The 20,709-nt window shown below is 34.7% G+C and overlaps 1 protein-coding gene across 2 annotated transcripts in view; it reads left to right on the top strand.

Annotated features, from left to right (window-relative positions):
- The first annotated feature begins 5,509 nt into the window (after positions 1-5,509).
- The window catches only part of PPP1R3A (protein phosphatase 1 regulatory subunit 3A), a 37,997-nt gene continuing 22,797 nt past the window's right edge, over positions 5,510-20,709 (top strand). The window contains exons 1-2 of one of the 2 annotated variants that reach the window (XM_020915473.2): positions 5,750-5,953; positions 6,232-6,314. In XM_020915473.2, coding sequence (XP_020771132.2) covers positions 5,843-5,953; positions 6,232-6,314 — 194 coding nt within the window. In that variant the 5' untranslated portion in view covers positions 5,750-5,842. Of the gene's footprint in view, positions 6,315-20,709 lie in introns of both variants that reach the window. The other variant, XM_020915472.2, reaches the window with a different exon arrangement.

Here is a 20,709-nt window from a genome sequence, read left to right as displayed (position 1 = left end):
TAGATAATTGTTCCAGTTTAAAGTGTACAACATGTTGAGTTCATAAATTTATATTTTGAAATATGATTACCACCAAAGTGTTAGCCTACGCTTCTATCATGTCACATAATTTGGTGGTGGTGGTTTAGCCACTAAGCCCTGTCCAACTCTTGGAATCCCACGGACTGTAGCCCACCAGGCTCCTCTGTCCATAGGATTTTCCAGGCAAGAATACTGGAGTGGGCTGCCATTTCCTTCTCCAAGGGATCTTTCTGACCCAGGGGTTGAACCCAGGTATCCTGCACTGCAGGAGCTACCGACTGAGCTACCAGGGAAGCCCCCGTTACATAATTTAGATGATGAAATTTCAAGTGATGTTTTTCCTTGTGAATTTTAAAACCACCATAATTGTATGTCTTTATTTCTTCATAAGCTTTCCATTTATTAACTCATTTGATCCTTGTAACAATCTTGGAGGTAGGAACTATTCGTATTGCTATTGTACAGCTGCAGAAATAAAAGCACAGGAAGGCTAAGTAATTACCTAAAGCCCCTCAGCTAATAAATAGAAGCAGGCTATAAGCATATATAGTGTGTCTCTAGACACTGTTCTCAAATCCCACAGTTGTATTATCTGTCAAATAGAGGTATGTCAATATGAACAACAATACTGCAATATTATCATCACCAAGAATAACAATTATAGTATATAACATTTTTATTCTTTATATAGACTTGTCACTAGGCTTCCCAGGTGGTGGTAGTGTTGAAGAACCTATCTGCCAATGCAGGAGACATAAGAGATGCAGATTTGATCCCCGAGTCAGAAAGATCCCCTGGAGGAGGGCATGGCTTAATCCTTAAAGTATGTTTGAAGTAGGACCCTTTAACAGTCCTTTAAAATAATAAATACCCATATTTTCTCTAAAGAGATTATATAATTCATTTTTATAACAGAGACCAGTAATTACCAAATAGGAATATAACAAAGTCTGAGGGAGAGAAATAAAACAGTGTAAGTTATTATATTTACCAAAGGAACATGGGTTAAAAAAGGTTGAGAGACTGTCACAAAGAAAAATTATTTGGACATCTTGGGAGATCTTTCATCAAATGGAAAAAGGAAAGTTCACAAAAGTTAATTGATTAAAAAAGTAAACTAAATCTAGAACAAATGAATTTTAATGACTATCTTTCAAAGAATGATTAATTTGTTAATTATGCATTATAAAACTAAAAGTTGGTGTATGGATGGTATGCTATGGAGAATACTACACTGAAAGCAGAGACATCTGAGTTTAAGTCCCAGCACTGGTACCAATGTTGGGGTCCTTCATTGTTCTTGATTTCAGTTTTCTTATGTGAAAATGAAGGGATAGCCCAGAAGACTGTTAAGTGCCTTAGCGTCCTGCTTCTCTATAACTCACCTAAACTTTTGCCATTTTTTGTAAAAGTATTTTGTAGCCTCCGCATAAGAAAAAAAAAAAAGATGTGATAATTGTGGGATGATAGCTACAACTCTTAGCAGCAGCAGCAGCTACAACTGTAACTAGAACCTAAGTCCTTGACTCTAAGGCCAACGAACTGGTAGATTATTCATTATGACCATTCTGTAAACCAGAACCACTTGTGGGGCACCAGCAACCTGGAAGCTATCATTCAGTAGATCTGACAGTGCATCTGAACCTATGTAGTTTGAGCATCTCACACAGTGATTTTTGCTATTTATCAATCTGCTTCCCTTGTGGCTCAGCTGGTAAAGAATCCGCCTGCAATGCAGGAGACCTGGGTTTGGTCCCTGGGTTGGGAAGATCCCCTGGAGAAGGGAAGTGCTATCCACTCCAGCATTCTGGCCTGGAGAATTCCATGGACTGTATAGTCCATGGGGTCACAAAGAGTCAGAAACAACTATGTGACCTTTACTTTCACTCACTTTCACTTGTGAATAATCATTGTTCCAGATTCTCTTTTGACAAAATGTTACTTGAGTTTAAGTTGAAGACAAAGACTTATGCTAACAAGGGAAACAAATGCAACATTATAATTAATCTCAAAAAAGACTATTTCTTTTTTAATCATCTGTGGATAAGATCAATATTTCTTATGTGACTTGCACTGTATCAGAGCCTACAGATCTTAGATACTTGAACTTATTTTTTGCTGTGATAATAGAAGATCAAGTAATAGAAACTCAGCTGGCATTGAGATGGAATATTCAGAAAATATACACGCACACACATATGCTTAAACATAGTGCATAAGTTCATAAAGATAAGTAAATACAAAACTTTTAATCTCCATTATCTTTGTTTGCTCTTCCTAATTCATACACCACTTTTTTCACCCTTTTCCATCCTGCTCTGTGCTCTGGGAGACTGACCTGAATGAACTGTAATAGTACCCATAGCGTTTGGCCAACAGGTAACTGGTAGGATACTGTACGAAAGGATAAAAGTGAATTCAGTGTGTTTTTCCCCATGGATCACTCCTGCTCATCTTCAGCTGACTGTGTCCCTTGACTAAAGGTCACTGATCCCCTTCAGCCTGGTGAATAGTTTATGACACTCTGTGCTTTAAAGTTTTGATACTTGGCTCCTTTCCTCATTCCTTGAAAAACTGTAGCAGTTCTGATGCAAATGGCCCCAGTTTAGTGCACAAATTCTTGTAGATTTTCTGCATTTACACTTTTAAATAGATGCTTGTAAATAAGCCCTCCTGGAATTATCAAATTTTGTGCATGACATCGATATTTCCTATTTATAGAGATCCTGATTGAAACAGTCTTTTATGTTAAAGGTACCTTTGAAAATCTTTGGTTAAGACAAGAGAAGTAAGATGTATGGGAACTTGAACTGCAATTTGATTAAATAAATAAATAGTCATAGCTGATAAAAGCAGTATGCTTAAGAAATTGAGGAAAAATATAAAATTCATATTATTAAAATTGAGGTAGCAGTGAATATAAGAAAATGAGATGTTGGCCTGATATGGAAAAAAAGTAAGGAGATGTGAATTTTAACTGATACAAACACCAAATCATAAGGCTGAAACTGATAGAGCTTTCTCTATGCTCCAGACACACTTGATCTGTGCTACTACATTCATCTAGGGGCATTATCAGAATAATATAGGCAAGCTGGAAGGATTCATAAAAGAGTAACAAAATGATAAAAAGTGCTGAAGGATGACCTATAAGAAGAGATTAAAAAGAGGAAATCACTCCGCTTTAGCTAAGCAGTGACTAAGGGGAACATATCAACCATCTATAATTATGCGAAGGTTATAAACTCCAAAAGATAGGCAGCGATCACTACAAATCTAGGGTGCAGTGCTCTGTGGAAAGAGAAGTTAAGAAAAGGAGATTTTTAACTCAAAAAACAGGACCATTTCCTAATGTATACCTATTTTATGTTCTAAAGCTAAGTGTTCTATAATATAGCCTTTGAAAAAGACAAAAATAAAACAAATTACAAACCATTACTTATTATATATGTAGATTCTTTGCAATCTATCTATTTCTATCTAGCCTATCCACCTAACTAGCTGATCTATCGGTGTATCTCAGAAATCAACCTTTCACAAACATACATAGCTATTTATTTAGCAATATATTAAATAAATATTTACTTAGTAAGCATCTCATTTAATTGTTAACATTACATTTTAGCAATCAGAGAAACTTAGGGTAAGAAAATTTAAGCAATGTTCTGAAGGTTACCCAGCTAGTAAGTATCACAGTCAGAGTACAAACCCAGGGGTTTTATCTCCATGTCTCTGCTTATCATCCTTGAATAATTAAACTACTTCAGTACATTATTATATCATTTCCACAATTCTCCATTCTTGAACAATCCATGTGGTCATCACCCACTCTAGCTATGTGATAAAGCCTAAAGTAGTTTTCATTTCCTTATCCTAGACAATACTTATTTTTAATCTTGCAAAATAATTCCTTAATTCACTACTGTACACAATTCAAGTTATTCAGCAAGTCATAATTATTTATAAAGTTTAAATTTAAGGAAGTATGCTATTGAGTTCTCTTAAAAAATAATCACCTCTCACAAATTCTTTGAGTTGAAAATACATTGAAAGTAAACCTTGGTCATGGCTAATATTTCAAATAGTACAGAGACCATAAAGTGACATGAATGAGTCCTTTTCACTTAAAACCTTCAACCTCTGTGGTTAGAGATAACTGCTACTAATAGTTTCCTTTGTGTCTTTCCAGGAATTTTCTATGTACATATTTGTGCACACTTTCTTTTCTTCACTTTGAAGTTATTTTGGTTGTTTTTCCACATCAACACATAAGTTGGTGCTTTATCCTTTTTGAAGACTGTAAAATATTCTATTGAATGGGTGTAACATTATTTGTCAATTTCCCTGTTGATGGATATTTATATAGCTTCTAAAATAATCTGTCCTATTATGAACATACATTTACATTCATCTTTGCAGACTTATCCCTTACTAATAGAGCAAATTTGTAGCTGGGGCATTTTCTAGGTCAAAGCATATGTATGTTTACATTTTTATAGGTTTATCTACAAAATAGATTTTACATTAATACAAAAATATGAGAGTCTAAACAGGCTGCTCACACTCTAAAATTCACAGAGAACCCCAACATGTCATGGTATTAACTTCTGCTTTGTGAGCATAAATGGCATTTTGCCAAACATTTTATTCTACATAAATATTTTATTCCTGGACCAGGTTTATCATTGCCTACTTATATTTCAAGTCATTAACATATTACTTGTTTATATTTTTCTGTGACTTAATTAAAAGAAACTTGCTAATGTTTAAAATAACAGATTTGACTAATTATTTGTCTTACACCTTGACTTACACTATTTCTTCCATCTGGAAAATCTACCTCATTCTAACCCTACATGTCTATGTCCTACCTACCCTTCATGATTTCTTTCAAATGATACCTTCTCCATCTAAATCTTGTTTCTTTCCTCAGAACTACCAGCACCTTATTTAACCATTTAGAGTTCACATTATGTATAAGTCCACGATCAATGGTGGCTATCATTATTATTAAACACTGGATCTTTCCAGTTCTATAAATGTTCTTATTCTCTCCTGCCTTCCTTTGCCTTCTTCAATGGATGGCTCGAACTCAAACTACACATTTAGTATTGTGATACTATTTTTATTCTCTTTTAAAATAAATGGTTCAATTTTTAATTTTTAATATCAACAGGTTAAAGTAATATTTTTATTCTAAAGTTTCAGATTTTCAAACACAGCAGAAAATGATTTAAGATATCTCTTTAGAACTCATAAACACACGCAATTTTAAAAATTAAGAGTTAAATCTGAAACATGCTGCTGAGAGTTAATGTGGATGCTATCATATTAAAGGCCTTTGGAGGCAAGCAAGCATAGTTTACACGCCATCGGACCTATTTATAGAGCTGACTCCTTTTTGCAATGTCAACTGTAACCTTATACTTATTTTAAGCCTCAGTGTCTCAAATATCAGCCTCTACTAGTTGTACAGTTCTCCCTTATTTGATATCAGAGAGCCCAATGGAGCCTTCTGAAGAACCTAGTCAGATTAGCAAAGATAACTTTTTAGAAGTTCCTAGTTTATCTGATTCTCTTTCTGAAGATGAAGAAGTTAAAGCTACCTTCAGACCTGGCTTCTCCCCACAACCTAGCAGACGAGGTTCTGATTCATCTGAAGACATTTACCTGGACTCTCCACCATCAGGTGCAAGAAGAGTTTCATTTGCTGACACCTTTGGATTCAATCTTGTGTCTGTTAAAGAGTTTGATTCCTGGGAATTACCGAGTGGTTCAATTGATTTTGACTTAAGGAAGGAAGTTTTCCACACAGAAGAATATGTTTTATCTCCACAATTTGGCTTGCCTTCTTCAAAAGAAGATCTTATGCAACAACTTCAAGTACAGAAAGCGATACTGGAATCAACCGAGTATCCGCCTGGATCTACAAGTATGAAGGGCATTATTCGAGTTTTGAATATTTCTTTTGAGAAGTTAGTATATGTGAGAATGTCCTTAGATGACTGGCAGACATATTATGATATATTAGCAGAATATATTCCAAATTCATGTGATGGTGAAACTGACCAGTTCTCCTTTAAGATAACATTGGTTCCTCCTTATCAAAAAGATGGCAGTAAAGTTGAGTTTTGTATACGTTATGAAACTTCTGTTGGTACATTTTGGTCAAATAATAATGGCACAAATTATGTATTGGTTTGTCAAAAGAAACAACAAGAGCCGGAGCCTGAAAAACTACAGGAAGACGTTCCTAATAGACAAATAAAAGGCTGCTTAAAGGTAAAATCAAGGTGAGGATATATCTTACATCATTACTTTTCATAATTTTAAAGTTTTTAAAAGTCATTCTTTATTTCACTCTTAAGAAATAGCCATGCTATTTAAAAATATAGTCTTGTTATGCATAAAGCAATGGTGTTAGGCTTTAACAATGTCAGTGATATTTGAATAATAGCACTGTGTCATCTCTCCTCCAGATGTAAGGAAAATATGGGTATAATGTAACTGATAGCAGGGGGAGTGAAATATGTATATTTCCTACCTAATGAGCTATAAATTGCTACAATTTAAACCATGGAATCTAGATTCTTAACATGTAAAACTGTTTATTTTGCCATTTAAAGTATATTTATGTTTAGTGTTTTAAATCCTTTTGCTGTAATTAAAAACATTTCTGATGAGCATAAAACTGTGTTTCAATATGTACGTAGTGCTCAGAAATTCATAGACTTCCCCTCAAACTTTTCAATGACATTTAGTTGTATAGGGATGTCTGGAGTGACACACATTTAGTTACATTTTAAGAGCTATGATGACTTTAGTGATAAGCTAAGATAAAGTAGTATATAAGTGCTATATGAATTATCTATAAAAATTATAATTATAACCAAATGTAACATTATAGAACACAAAGTAGTATAATTTAGTAAAAGTAAATGGAGCAGAATAAAAAAAATGACCCAAGTAGAGATAAGGATATTAGCTTTATAGATTAGAGATTTGGGATATGACCCTTCATTAGTAACCTTGCTCTCTTGTTAATGTAAAAAAATAAAATAAAAATAAATGGGTGTTCAGTTCTGTCTGTTGTAGAGTTGGCTCATTTCCATGACAGTAGGTAAGTAGATACAACATCCAGCAGGAGATGGATGTCTCATGATCCTCAGAGTGTCCCAAAGGAAAATCACATTGCTGTACCAGCTACAGGCAAAAGCTTGATTATTTTCTGGATGGTCCATCCTGTCATTAAACCCAAAGATTCTAGTAACTGCCCCAGAAATAGTGCAATATGACGAAAAGGGAACTGTATTAGGAATGAAGACATCCAGATTCTAAGTGGACTTAAAACATAAAGAATTACATTGGAAAATTTTTAATCTCTCATACTTTAATGCCTTGATCTATTATGTGATAATAAACAATAACCACTAAATGTGCTATTCTAATGCATTAATGAACTAAATATAATGTAAGTGAAGCAATTCAATCATATAAAATATTTCTGTTTTCATTATCCTTTAAAGTAGTTTAAAGATTGGTTTACCCGACTTTGTGAGTTATGCTGTCTTTCTTAGTCCAAATAAACTTTCTTAGGTTTTAACTGATGCTATTGAGAAATAATAAAATCATAATCTGTGTGCTAAAATAATTTATGTTTATTAGATTACTCAGCAACGTGTTAGCTATGTAGACAAAATATGTTCAACACGATTTAATAAACTAATTTGTCATAAACATACACATATTAAATACTTTACAAATAAGATCATCATCAGTGAATAATGTACAGGCTGCAGCTTGGTCTATATATTAGAGAAAAGCAAAATTTAAAAAAGGCAAAGCCGTATTGTCAAAGATCTCATAAAAGAAGGAGTATTTATCTCTGGATTTTTCTGCAAGTTAGAAACACAGTTTAAAATTATAAGCATTACAAGCTGAACTATGGTAAAGACAGAGGATTCCTTTGATAGACCAAACTTGACTTGAAAATAAGAACAAAAGTGGATAACTGCTAGACCTAATCTACCCCAGTCTTGATATTATTGAAACTTCTCCTAGTCTAAGATAAGTATAACTGGATATATATCCATACCCACATTTATATTCAGAACAGTAATTTTTAGGTTCATAGCGGACACCATTCAAGTTTTAATATTGCTTTGGGGAAAAACTTGAGAAGAACTAAACCACAAAATGGTCTAAAGGCCTGTAAAGTTTCCTAATGAGTTATAAAAATGGAAAAAATCTCTCTCCTTCAAAACCACAAATACATTTTCTGCACTTCTATAACTTAAAAATGACCAACATAATTCAAACCACATTTTGAAAAAAAAAATGCATTTGCCTCTGGAGAAGGCCTTTTGTGCTAAGTTTCAGTCCAACATGAATTTTTACATCTGATTTATATACCACTCAAAATGGAGTGTATAAAGGAAATCCTGACAGATCCTTAGAACAGCATGTGCCATAATAGAATATTTATACAGCTTTTCCATGATATAATTTATATGCAATGGGGTTTCAAATATTCCTAAAACTCACACAAGAGAGCATTATCAAATTTCTAAATGAATATTGCAGTTGGATTTCATTGTGAAGAATTTGGTTAGGGAAAAATAGCACATCTTATTAGTGTTCCTTTACAAAATGTGTACTAGGCTAAAGCAAAAATTCGCTAACACTGATTTGATCAAAAAAGTTACAGCTTCTAAAATATCTTCCTCCCTTCAAAAGTTACAGAATTTTGTAATTTAATTTAGAGGTCACTTCTTTGAGAAGATAAATGCAGAAGAGAAATATATGTGAATTTTTACTTCATATATACAAGTATATTAATAATAGTATGTATAATAAGTCAGAGTTAGACTGAAAATAAGTCTGTCTTAACGTAGACAGTAGCAACTAACGTGAATTCCTCTCGATTCCAAAGTTAATTTGCTATCAGGGTCTCAGAGATTGTATCTTCTAAAAGCGTCAAGAATCCCTTCTAACAGGTACAGAATGAACTGTGGGAATACATTTAGTGAGGTAGGATTTCTGTTGTGTCAGTCACCCTAGGGATGATGTTTTCTCTATGGAAGATTTTTTCAGGTCAGAGTTTGCAAACCTCCACATTGATGTGGTTGTCTGATTTTTTGTTTTTGGTTTTTCTTTATTTTTATTAACCTATCCCCTTTGGATAGAAAGAAATATCTAGTTGTGGGGTGGAGAGAATTTGTAGCTCATAGGCATGTGACCGAGAGTGACCCAGAGGTATTTAATTGCACTGAAAGGCATGTATCATGAGATACTTGATAAGTGTCACCACAGATGTAGTACTGGAGGATGTGTTAGCAAACAAACTAAGCAGACTGCTGATCTACGTCCCATGGAGATTATTTCAAAATAAGTGACCAAAAGAATTAAATAACATTGACAGAAGTAATATTAGATATATTAGATAAATAAAGTAAAAATAACATGCAGAAGCAATATACCTTCAAAGTTAAAATTTGGGTTTCAGAGATAAACATATCTGGGTTTGAGTCTAAGCTGCACCACATGCTAGCTGTGTGACCTTCTGCAAGTTAAACTCATACTCCTTCTGTTAATTGTGAATAACAATGGTACAATCTCATAGAGATTGTTAGAGATTTCCATAAAATAATACATATAAAGTTTTGGCCTAGTGTATGGCACATAGTAAGTTATCAGAAAATAATAACTCTTGTAAAAAGCCAAGGCTAACTCTAGCTTTAGGTGGATCTGAAAAACCTAGAGGGGTGCAAACTGTCCAAAAGTTGCTCTTTTCTTTCTTTTCAGAGTTTCTGAAATTTCCGTTTTGGAGAGCAATTTTCTTTGTTTTTTTTCAGGATTTTAAACAACAAGGCAAACCCATTGAATTGTCAGTTTTCTTGAGATGTGTGTTACCTGATATCTGGAACATCTTAAAGCTGGAAAAGATCTTAATGACTATTAAAATTTTCATGTTTAATAAATTTAAAAATTGAGGACTAGATCAAAAGGGTTAAAAAAGGCTTGATTGTGGTATTGAACAGACACTCATATTTATCCCAGTTAATATTCACTTAATAACTATGTGGCTACGGACATATTATTTTACTTCTCAAAGTCGCTATTTATTTATATGTAAAAGAGGGGCAATGGTGCTTGTCCAGTCTTGCAATGATTAAGTTAACATAAAATGAGATTATATTTTTAAAGCTCCTAGTAAAGTGTTGGGCACATATATAGCCATCAAAACTCAAATATAATTGCCATCATTATTATCAAATTGTGCTCAGCTAATTTCTTGGTTCTTGGACTTGTGTTATTTCTTCTGACATCATAGTCTTCTTGTTAGGGTTTCAAAATTCATTCCATAAGTGTTTATTAAGGGCCTGTGTGTCAGGTACTGTGTTGTTAGGTACAAGGTTGGAAACATGACTCAGTGAAGACCAGAGGCCCCAAGGAAACAGTCCTCACAGGGGCTGAGAGCAGAGGGGGTGAGGGGAGAAAACATTAAAGCCAAGCTCAGATTCTTTTTTTTTTTTTCAAGCTCAGATTCTTCAGGTAAAACAAGGGAAGCCACGGATGAAAAATAAGAACCACTTACATTACATTTTGAGTTTTCTCAAATCTGTGATCAATAACTGATCTTGAGTACTGGCCAGGGGACTGACCTTTTCAGCATATCCTTTTCCCTACCAACAGCTGCTAAATGTTCCCAACTGTTGGGTACACAGACTGACTTCATATGGTCTTGTATTTTATTAAGTGAAACCAATTTATTATTTTAAGTAATGAAATGGCATGATATAGGTGTTGGATGGTATTTATAACTTGGCCAGGTGAATGCAAATAAATTCCTGAAAGATTTCAATGCCAAAGGAAAAGAAAAAAGATCACTCTTCAGTTTCTGTACCTGAGGAATAATAGAAACAGGCACATTCAAGAATGGGAATGAGAGAGAGGCTTTCTAAAGTATGACTTGAAGATTACAGAGAGTTTATCTTTCAGGGTGGTAAATTGTTAAAATGAGGCCAAGAAAAACATAGGAAAATGGTGCCTAATATATGCTCACATTGCATGCTCCAGTCAGAGCTATAGCATTGTGAGACTTCCTTAATTTACACTTACAGTATAATCTGGAGTCCTGGAAATAGTCCAAAGAAGTGTAAATAGCCCCATGAAGCCTTTAGGACTTAATATATTCCATAACTAACCTGTTTTGAGTCCTGACTAATTGTGGAAGCCTGGTCTGTTTAAGGGAGGGACCTCTGGCAAGGCCACATGGAAACATAAAACACAGCTGCATAGGACCCGTCAAGAGGACTGTTTGGAAACTGCCAGCTGGTTGACAACATGGAGCCAACTAGCTTAGAGTTTCCTTGGAGATCTACCAGGGCTTTGTGGCTTCCTGGCCTTTTGGGAAATCCATATTCCTATAAGCCTTGACTTTCCCTAGAGTAGTTTTGTACATTTTCTGAGAGAAGAGGGTCTCATCACTCAAGAGTTTCTCTCAAGCCCTAGCTGAAGGGAATCACTATAGATGCCAGGCCTCAAATGGATCCTCTGAGATCTCTAGGAGCCTAACTTCCCACCTGAAGCCCATCTGCAGCCTGTAAAAATGGAGCGGGGGCCAAGAACACAGGGCCAATAAAGCTCCAGGCAAAAGATGATTGTGAAGTGGGACACAGATTTTTTACCTTCTTCCAGTTCTGCTGACTGTGACTCCTGTCTTTGTTCCAAGGTTTCACCTCAACAGGCCAACAGGAATAGTGTAAGGGCAGTTACCCCAAGGGCAGACACCTGAAGTGGGCCTGATTGCCCACTACGTTGTCAGACTTAAAAGATCATACAGACATAGGTGTATGTGTGTTTATATGTGTATGCACACATTTACACAATACAGACACACAAAACTCCTCTTCTTAAATGCAGACACCTCCAGGACGTAAGGGACTATACCTACCTTATAGCAAATTAAAGTCAACTGCACAAATGGGCTTTGAGTTTGGATTAAGACAATGGAAATGGATAATTTTAGAGCAGAGAGCACTATGGGTACAGGCAGATTTGAGGACAGAGTCGTGGTAAGAGCTCCACAGAAGCAGGCGGACCCAGGGGGTCTGGAGTATGGGTGTGTATTTGGCAGGAAAGGAGGATTCCAAAAACAATAAGGCATACTGGAAACAGTGTAAGCAGCAAAGTAGGGCATATTTGGGCTTTCATTCTTACTAATTAGTAGCTGTATGAACTTGGATAAATTACACTTTCTATCCATTTTATTCAGATATAAAATAGGGATATAATTTCTACTTGGCAGAGTTGCTATGAAAAATTCATTAGCTAACATATATAAACATCTATCCCAGTTGCTGACACTTTGTAGATGCTCAAAATGATATTGGTGATAAATTCCATATTTTAAAATCTTGTATATGGCTAGTCCTATGGCCAAAATTAATGGAGAAATGTTTTTTCCCCCTCAATATCATTCCTGCTACCTAGACCCAGGTTAGTACAAATCCATAGTTTTGTAACTCAGTTGGTAAAGAATCTGCCTGCAATGCAGGAGAGTCAGGTTCAATCCCTGGGTGGGAAAGTTCCCCTGGAGAAGGAAATGGCTACCCACTCCAGTAATCTTGCCAGGAGAACCTCACTGACAGAGGAGCCTGGTGGGCTACAGTTCATGGGGTCACAAAGAGTCAGGCATGACAGAGTAACTAACACACACACACAGTTTTAGAATTATGGATTTTTCAATAAGTTTTGGGGCACTAACTAGGGAAACTAATATTTTATAGCATTGCTACTATGGGGGAAAAATGATTCCCAAATTCCAGAAACTTCTGGGCTACAAAAAATTTTTGGAACATCAACCAGATACTAGGTATTTTTTTAATGAACTACAACATGTTTTTTCCTTAAGGTAGTTTTTCTTAAGATGGTTCCTTTGGACTAAAAACTGAGTCGGCTATACACTGTTTCATCTTATCATCTCTGTATATATACATGAATAGAGAGTGAAATTTAATTTGATATAATTTTTTTCCTCTAAGAAGATATATTATACATTTGAATTTTAGTCATTCCTCTGCTTTTAAAGCATTTTCTGTACCCCACCACTGTATAAAAAGAAAAGGGTCCCCAGGACATAACTCTCAAATCTTTTCAGGTTTTTATTCTGCTTCTTTAATAACTTTTCTTGGGTAACTGGAACAGTAGTGTTATTATCTATTATATAAATAATACTGCAATTTCCTGTTAGAATAGTGGTGTGCATCCCCATCTGTTACGCTGGAGACCAGGGTTCGATTCCCTAGTGGGAGGCACTGGGAACCTTTTGGACTTCCCTGGTGGCTGAGACACTTGAGAGCCTGCCTGCAATTAGGAGACTCAGTTTCAATCCCTGGGTTGGGAAGATCCCGTGGAGAAGGACATGGCAACCCACTCCAGTATTCTGCCCTGGAGAATTCCATGAATGGAGGGGTCTGGAGGGCTATGGTTCATGGGGTCGCAAAGAGTCAGACATGACTGAGCAACTAACACTTTCACTCTCATATAAATAATAACTGGTTCTGAAACCTTAATCAGACCATCCTGCTGTTTAAAGATTTTATGACAAATAGAAATAAATTGGCACACTGGACTGTTACACAGCACTGTTTAGTAACAGAGACCAACTGTTCATTAAAAAAACCTGTCTTAGGAAATTTCACTGTTCCCTCCCCTTATAGTTACTCTGAAAACAGTCTGTCTGTGTTGCATATCAGTGCTATTCAAGTTACAACTAGAAATGCGACTCAAACATCGTTAAGACAATGATTTGTCCTGTGTGCAGCTGTGGATTTGGATTTTATTCACCCCTTTTGAAATTTGTGAAGTAAAAAAGGTAAAAATATCCCCAAGCTTTAAATCTATAAAGCATGCCAAACTGTATTCTTTAGTAAAGCATTCTATCAGGAAATTCTATATCTTTCATGTTCCTGTTGTTCTATGACTTTAATCTTGTCATTTTTAATGCTGATTCTCAATTGAAATTGAAATTGAAATTCTCAATTGAAATAAATGTTAAGAGTTCCTATCCTTATACTTAAAGTTAGAATTACACTGTTTATGTGACTGATTTCTATTTGCTATGTCAAATAAGCTCAATAAATTTAGATCTCCCCTCAAGTTCCTAATTATTAAACTAATAAGCTAGTTTGTAGTGTTTCAAAGCAAAAGTCAGAGAAGAAAAAGATCATCACCAAGCAGTGAATGATTGGACTATTATAAGGACTGTGAACTGCCAGAACCACGGTTATCAGGGGAAGCTGAATGGATTAGTAGGCTAGCTAAGAAGCACTCTCAATCCTACCCTCTTTACCTTTGAGTCCTGATTATTGAACTCTTGTTGAAGTCAGAGAAGGAAATAGACTTCATTTTACTAAATTACAAAACTAAAAGTACTTCAGAAGATCATTCCATTTATTCCTCAATCCTTCATATAAAGTTAGCTGTATTAGATTTGTTGAAGCTCTCTTAGACAAATAGTGAACAATTTTGAGTAATCGTTACTATTTTCTAGAAATCTAATTTTTAATACTATTTCATTCAATAATATAATTTTATGAGTACATTGAAAAGAAAGTTTGAATAGATTTATAAAAATCAAATGTAATACTGATCAACTGAAATTTAAGCTATCTTAAATAACAATGATAAAATTTAAATGATTAAGTTTAAGTATCATTTTGTAGAAAGGTTAATACTGTGTCTACAAACAGAAGTCGTTTGAATGTATGTTAAAATGATTGATTCTGTGTCTGTATGTGTGTGCAGTTTTTCCCCATATATGAATCTTAATTGAAGGGTAACTGCTTTACAAGGTTGTGTTGGTTTCTGCCATACATCACCATGAATCAGCTATAGGTGTGCATATGTCCCCTCTGTCTTGAACTTCGCTCTCAGCTCCCACCACATTCCACCCCCTAGTTGTCACAAGCTCCAGCTTGAGTTCCCTGAGTAATACAGCAAATTCCCACTGGTTATCTATTTTACATATGGTAGTGCATATGTTTTCACGCTACTCTCTCCAAGAGTGTGTTACAATTTTAACTAAAAGGTATTGTTTGTAGGAATTAATATGTACAGAGTATTGGTATAGTCCATCTAGTTGATAATGTATTTATTAAATTAAACATGTGTGTGCTAAGTTGTTTCAGTCATGTCAGACTCTTTGTGACCCTATGGACTGTAACTCCTCAGGTTCCTCTGTCCATAGAATTCTCCAGGCAAGAATACTGGAGTGGGTTGTCATGCCCTCCTCCAGGGGATCTTCCCAACCCAAGGATCGAACCTGCATCTCTTATGTCTCCTGCATTGGCAGGAGGATTCTTTACTACTAGCACCACCTGGGTTTCAAAAATTCTAAACAAGTCAATATATACATAAAATGAATGAAAAAAATAATCACTTCAGCATGAAATTCTTGAGCTTCCTTCATATTTGTCTTCAATATCTGTGCTGAACTTCTAACATGCGAGAAAGAATAAGTAATTTTGCCCACCTGCGTTCAAGTCATCCTTGATGCATTGCTTTTTTGGTGGAAAGTACACATATATGTACACATGAGCTTTTCACTTTTCACAAAGATCGTAATTTTCCAGTATTTTATACTGTTTGTATTAGTAATAATACCTCATTCAAAGCTAACTTTGACAAACCAAGTTAAGTTTGAGATTATGCCAGTTATACAAATATTCAAGGCATTTATTTATAAGTATCGTAAAACTCATGTAGTTCAGGGCTACTCCTATGGTGATTTATTCATGCTAGGCAACTAGCTTTTGCCCTATCATGGCTTTGACAAGCTTTCTGAAAACTACCTGCATTTCTGGCAATATTTTCCCATAGAGTAGCTACTCCCATGATGCAAAATAAAACAACTCCTTAAATAAAAGGGTTGATGCTTGCCATGTTTGCATCTGAGGCAATTTATAGGCAAAGAAATTAACATTCAGTGAAACTTCACTGTTTATCAGATATTTTTATTTTAAGGAAGAGGACTTTTGTCATATACCCCTTTCTATATGTTTAGTCACAGTGTTGTCAAGACTACCTTTACAACAGTGGGCTCTCCCTGCACTTTCAAAAGTTTCAGAAACTTTTATGTGTGTACCATCTTCCCGATTGGACTGCAAGGTCCTTGAGGTCAGTGATGATATATTAGCTTAAGCATTACTCCCCACTGTGACTAACAAAGGGTTTCATGTGGAAAAGCTCTAAGAAAAATATTGATTAAACCTGATAACCATAAAGTCTGGTAAAATCCTAAAGTATTCATTCTGAATAATGAAGGAATAATTAAGGAATGGATTATGATTATTATAACATTAATGATGAGTGGTTTTATTGGTTTCACAATCTTTAAAACTCAGGGTCCTTCTGGTCATCTCCATCTGGATACCCAGGTGGCAAATTAATTCTCTTATGTCCAAAATCAAAGTTACATTTCTCCTTCAATCCTAATCCCTCTTCCTTTATTCTATATTTTGTTTAAAATCATAGACATCATTCTAGTCATGCAAATAAGAATTGTCAACATAAGAAGTGATGAAGTGATTTCTCTTTTGCCAACTCTGATTAATTCTACACTCATATTCTACCCCATTACCACATAAGTAATGATTGTGCATTTGATTGAAAATAAACATTATTTTTAAAATAAAGAATAAAGTATACAAAAACCATATTTGCATATTATAAAAACAACAGATAAGAGGGAAATTTATCTCTGAATATTTGCCTATTTGTTACCTAAATTGACTCAAAATTGAATTTAGAATTGAACATATCACCCATATTAACATCTTGTAGTCAGTCTAAATTTACTTTCAGGTACCAGGATATCAAAGGAAGATCAAATTGAAAAATAAGTTAATATAGTCTACTATAGGATACTAAAGGATCATTCAGTCTTCCCTTCTTTCTTGTCTTCTAAAGAGCTGACTCATTTTCTTTGGGACCCTTTGGACTGTAGTCTGCCTGGACCCTCAGTCCATGGGATTCTCCAGGCAAGAACGCTGAAGTGGGTTGCCATGCCCTCCTCTAAGGGATCTTCCTGACACAGGGATCAAATCTGTCTCCTGTGCCTCCTGCAATGCAGGCAGATTCTTCTTGGAGTCACCGGGGAAGCCCACTGAGTCACTACAGTGTTACTATTCTGGAATGTCAAGTAATCTTAATATCCCAAATAAATATCCATTGGTCAGCTTTTGGCTTCCTTCATATCATAGGGTTGCAAAAACTCAAGACATGACTGAAGCAACTTAAAACACAGACACACATGCCATAATCCAGACCAGTGGGAAAATAGAAAAATCCAACTGGTTGAGTAACAAAAGACCAGAAACAGATACTGTATGTCCACTGATCAGAACTGAGTCATTCATTCTTTCTTTTTGCCAGGACCATGGCCAATACTGATTATTCATGTTAGTTCTACCGCTGCTGCTCGCTGCACTCACTGATTCTGACAACTGTGGATTCCAATCTGGCTGTTGTTCTGTCTCCTTTTCTTTACCTGAATGACTTTCTTTGACTGGGCCTTTTGCCTCTACCAGATTCCTCCTGCGTACCTAAACCTAAACACCTAAACCATGTCCTCCCTGTCCTGAGACTGCAGATTCTTCGTCTTTGTTTATACGAAACCACAAAAACAAAAGCAATTAAAGAGAAATAATGCAGTGCATGTAAATGGTTAACCTTAAAACCTACCTAAAGGTAGAATAATGAATCTGTTACATTCTGTTGAGTACTTTAAAAAATTACTTAATATATTTTACACTTAAAGTAAAGTTATAGGAATAATATGAAGATTTCCCATATTTTTGTAAATTATATAATAGTCCAGTTGCATTGATTCCTGTAGGCAAAAGGATTTATCATTGAAAACCATAAGCAATGGTAACTTTCTGATGTGTAGCTAATTATGATTTTTGCACAATATAAAGTACATTTAAAATTTTTTGTGAAAATAACAAGCTCAGATGGAAATAGTAGTTATCACTATATTATAATGCTTTCAATTTTTAATTATAGTATTTTTCTCTTTATGATATAAGAATTAGCAAACATATTTTTAGGAAATTAGCATAAATAATTACATATTTTATATGGCAAAATAATAATAAACCCCATGTATAATAATATATTAATGATCTCTGACATCACTATCCTCAACTGTCATCTCATAGTTTTCCTAAGAGTTTTACTATAATTTTCCTAATATTCTAAAGAGCTTTACTGTATTAAACCTGAAGTTTCCGTCCGAAGTATAAAGGTATTATTGAAGTAGGTAATGCATGGTATTTGTAAGTAGTTATATATCATTTTCTCATAAGAAGTGTTTTAATGAAATGCTGAAAATTAAAGTTTTATTATTTACAGTTGTTGTCCAATTAACTTTCAGTATGCAAGTGTGGATGGGTTCCTACTGAAAATGACATTTGTGAGACTGAATTGAACAATTCTGGGGGATAGCTTAGCTGTTGATTGAGCAGTCTGGAGGGGTATTCTTTCTCAGTACAACAGAATATACTTGTCTGTGACTAATTGCAACCTCTGAGGAAATTAATTTTTCAAAAACCCTCAAAATTATGTTGGTGTGATTATAAGAGTCTTTTTTTTTTCTGCATTATTCTTCAATTTCTGGAGAATCTCTTGATCACTATGGTAATTTTGGACCAATTTGCTTTCATTCTTTCAGTTTTTATCTGAGCATCTATAACATTTATTAGAACTCGTCTACAAAACCAAGTGGGACTCTCATCTTATTCATGCACTGTAGCCCATCAACAGCTTTAAATTTATGATATTTTACTACTTTAACATGTTAGCTTGTTCTTTTATTTAGAAATATCTAATTATATAAACTTAAGGAATGCATGTTTTAATGTCTCTCTTATTATTTCTTAAGTGATATAAAATTATCTCCCACTAGATCACTTTTATACATTGTAATTAATAAGACCCGCTCCATTTACATAAGAAGAAATTTAGGCAACAAGGGATTTGTTTGGTCAAGTTCATGAAATACATGAGATGAAAAGTTGTGATTTAAGTTGTTTTGTGATTAAGGTCTCTATCTGTGCTCCAATAAGCCAATTAATCACAAAGAAATTATGGGGCCCTTGTTTTCTTCTAGTTAGCTTCTATTTTCAAGCATTAATTTGGTTAACAGATAATATTTATGAACATGAGAAGTTAGCTATCAACACCATATGTGCCAAATGGAATGACAGACAGAGGAGATCATAGGAGATACGAACATAAGCATTAGAGAAATGATACACTGCTGGCTGCACTGATTAGAAACAGTATCACAGAGGAATTGAACTTGACCTTGAATGGTAAGACATGGGTAGGTAGAGAAGAGTTAGGAGACTGTTTACACAGAATAAAAAATACTTGTGGACACAGCAGCAAATAGATTAGTAGGTGGTTTTGTTAGCCAATTTGACTGCCTGGAATGGAAAGAATTGTGAGAGTCAAACTTGAAGAACAAGGTTGAGAAAGAATTGCACAGTCTCGTTAGACCAACAATTTTGAATTTAGTTCCTATGCTCAGGGACAAAGTATTATTTTAGCTATATCAATTCAGAAAGAGCATGCAGAATAAATCAGAGAAAAGTGGAGAGAAAAGCATGAGCTAGGCCACTGTCCATTGGAAGGGACATAGACTTTCTACATTCATAACTGTTTATTACTGTTTTATATGTATGGAATGTTTAAAACAGGTTTTATCCTTTCTCATTTTTAATATCAATAATTGAATTCTGCTATAGATCATCTTTAATGTAAATAAACATATACATATTATGCTACTAATTATTAGACATTTCTACACTATTTCATGGCTGATTTTACTATTCTGGTAATACTTAGGGGAAAATTACTGCTACAGGGGAAATTTACCACTATAATTGTTTTTTCACCCAAATTCTTCCTTCAAAATCTAACGTTTATGTTTGAATTTCATGAAAAAGGTTAGTCCAGGTATTTCAGTCTTTTTCCTCTTGGAAGGATATGTGGAAATTACACTAACATAGTTTTTCTATAATACCAAGATTGAGACGGTATTGATCTTAGTTCGGATAAAAAAAATGATCAAAGTATTATTAGCAAAGTTCTAACTTTGCTTTTCAGCTTGTATATTAAAAGGGAGTATAAAAAGATTAGTAACTAGAATAAATGATCTTCATACATTCAACAAATATTTATTGAATACCTACTATGTGCCAGGTACTGTTCTGAGTACTAGAGATACATCAATGGAAAAAAAATGACAATCCCTGTCCTCATGTAGCTTACATTCTAATGGAAGGAAAACTAATAGGTAATAAACATAAATATTAATAATCTTGAAAGATAATATATGCAATTGAGAATATAAAGAGCAGAGCAGAACCAGAAAAATAAGAAATAAAGACTACTTCATTGAGAAGATGACAAGCGATCAGAGACTTGAAGAGGGTCAGTCATGAAGAAATCTGGGGGGAGAGAGCTCCATGCTGAACAAAGCAGCCACTGCAAATATTCTAAGGAAGTTCAAGATCTCCCCTTCTGTTTGCACTAGGTTTTCATGCTCTTCAGGTCCCCAATACATTCTTGAGCTTATTTCCCACAGGATCCATCACTACTCACAAGGTCTCTGAG

This window comes from Odocoileus virginianus, chromosome 1 (genome assembly GCF_023699985.2).
Source record: "Odocoileus virginianus isolate 20LAN1187 ecotype Illinois chromosome 1, Ovbor_1.2, whole genome shotgun sequence".
Taxonomy (NCBI): domain Eukaryota; kingdom Metazoa; phylum Chordata; class Mammalia; order Artiodactyla; family Cervidae; genus Odocoileus; species Odocoileus virginianus.
This window is presented reverse-complemented; position numbering and strand designations above follow the sequence as displayed.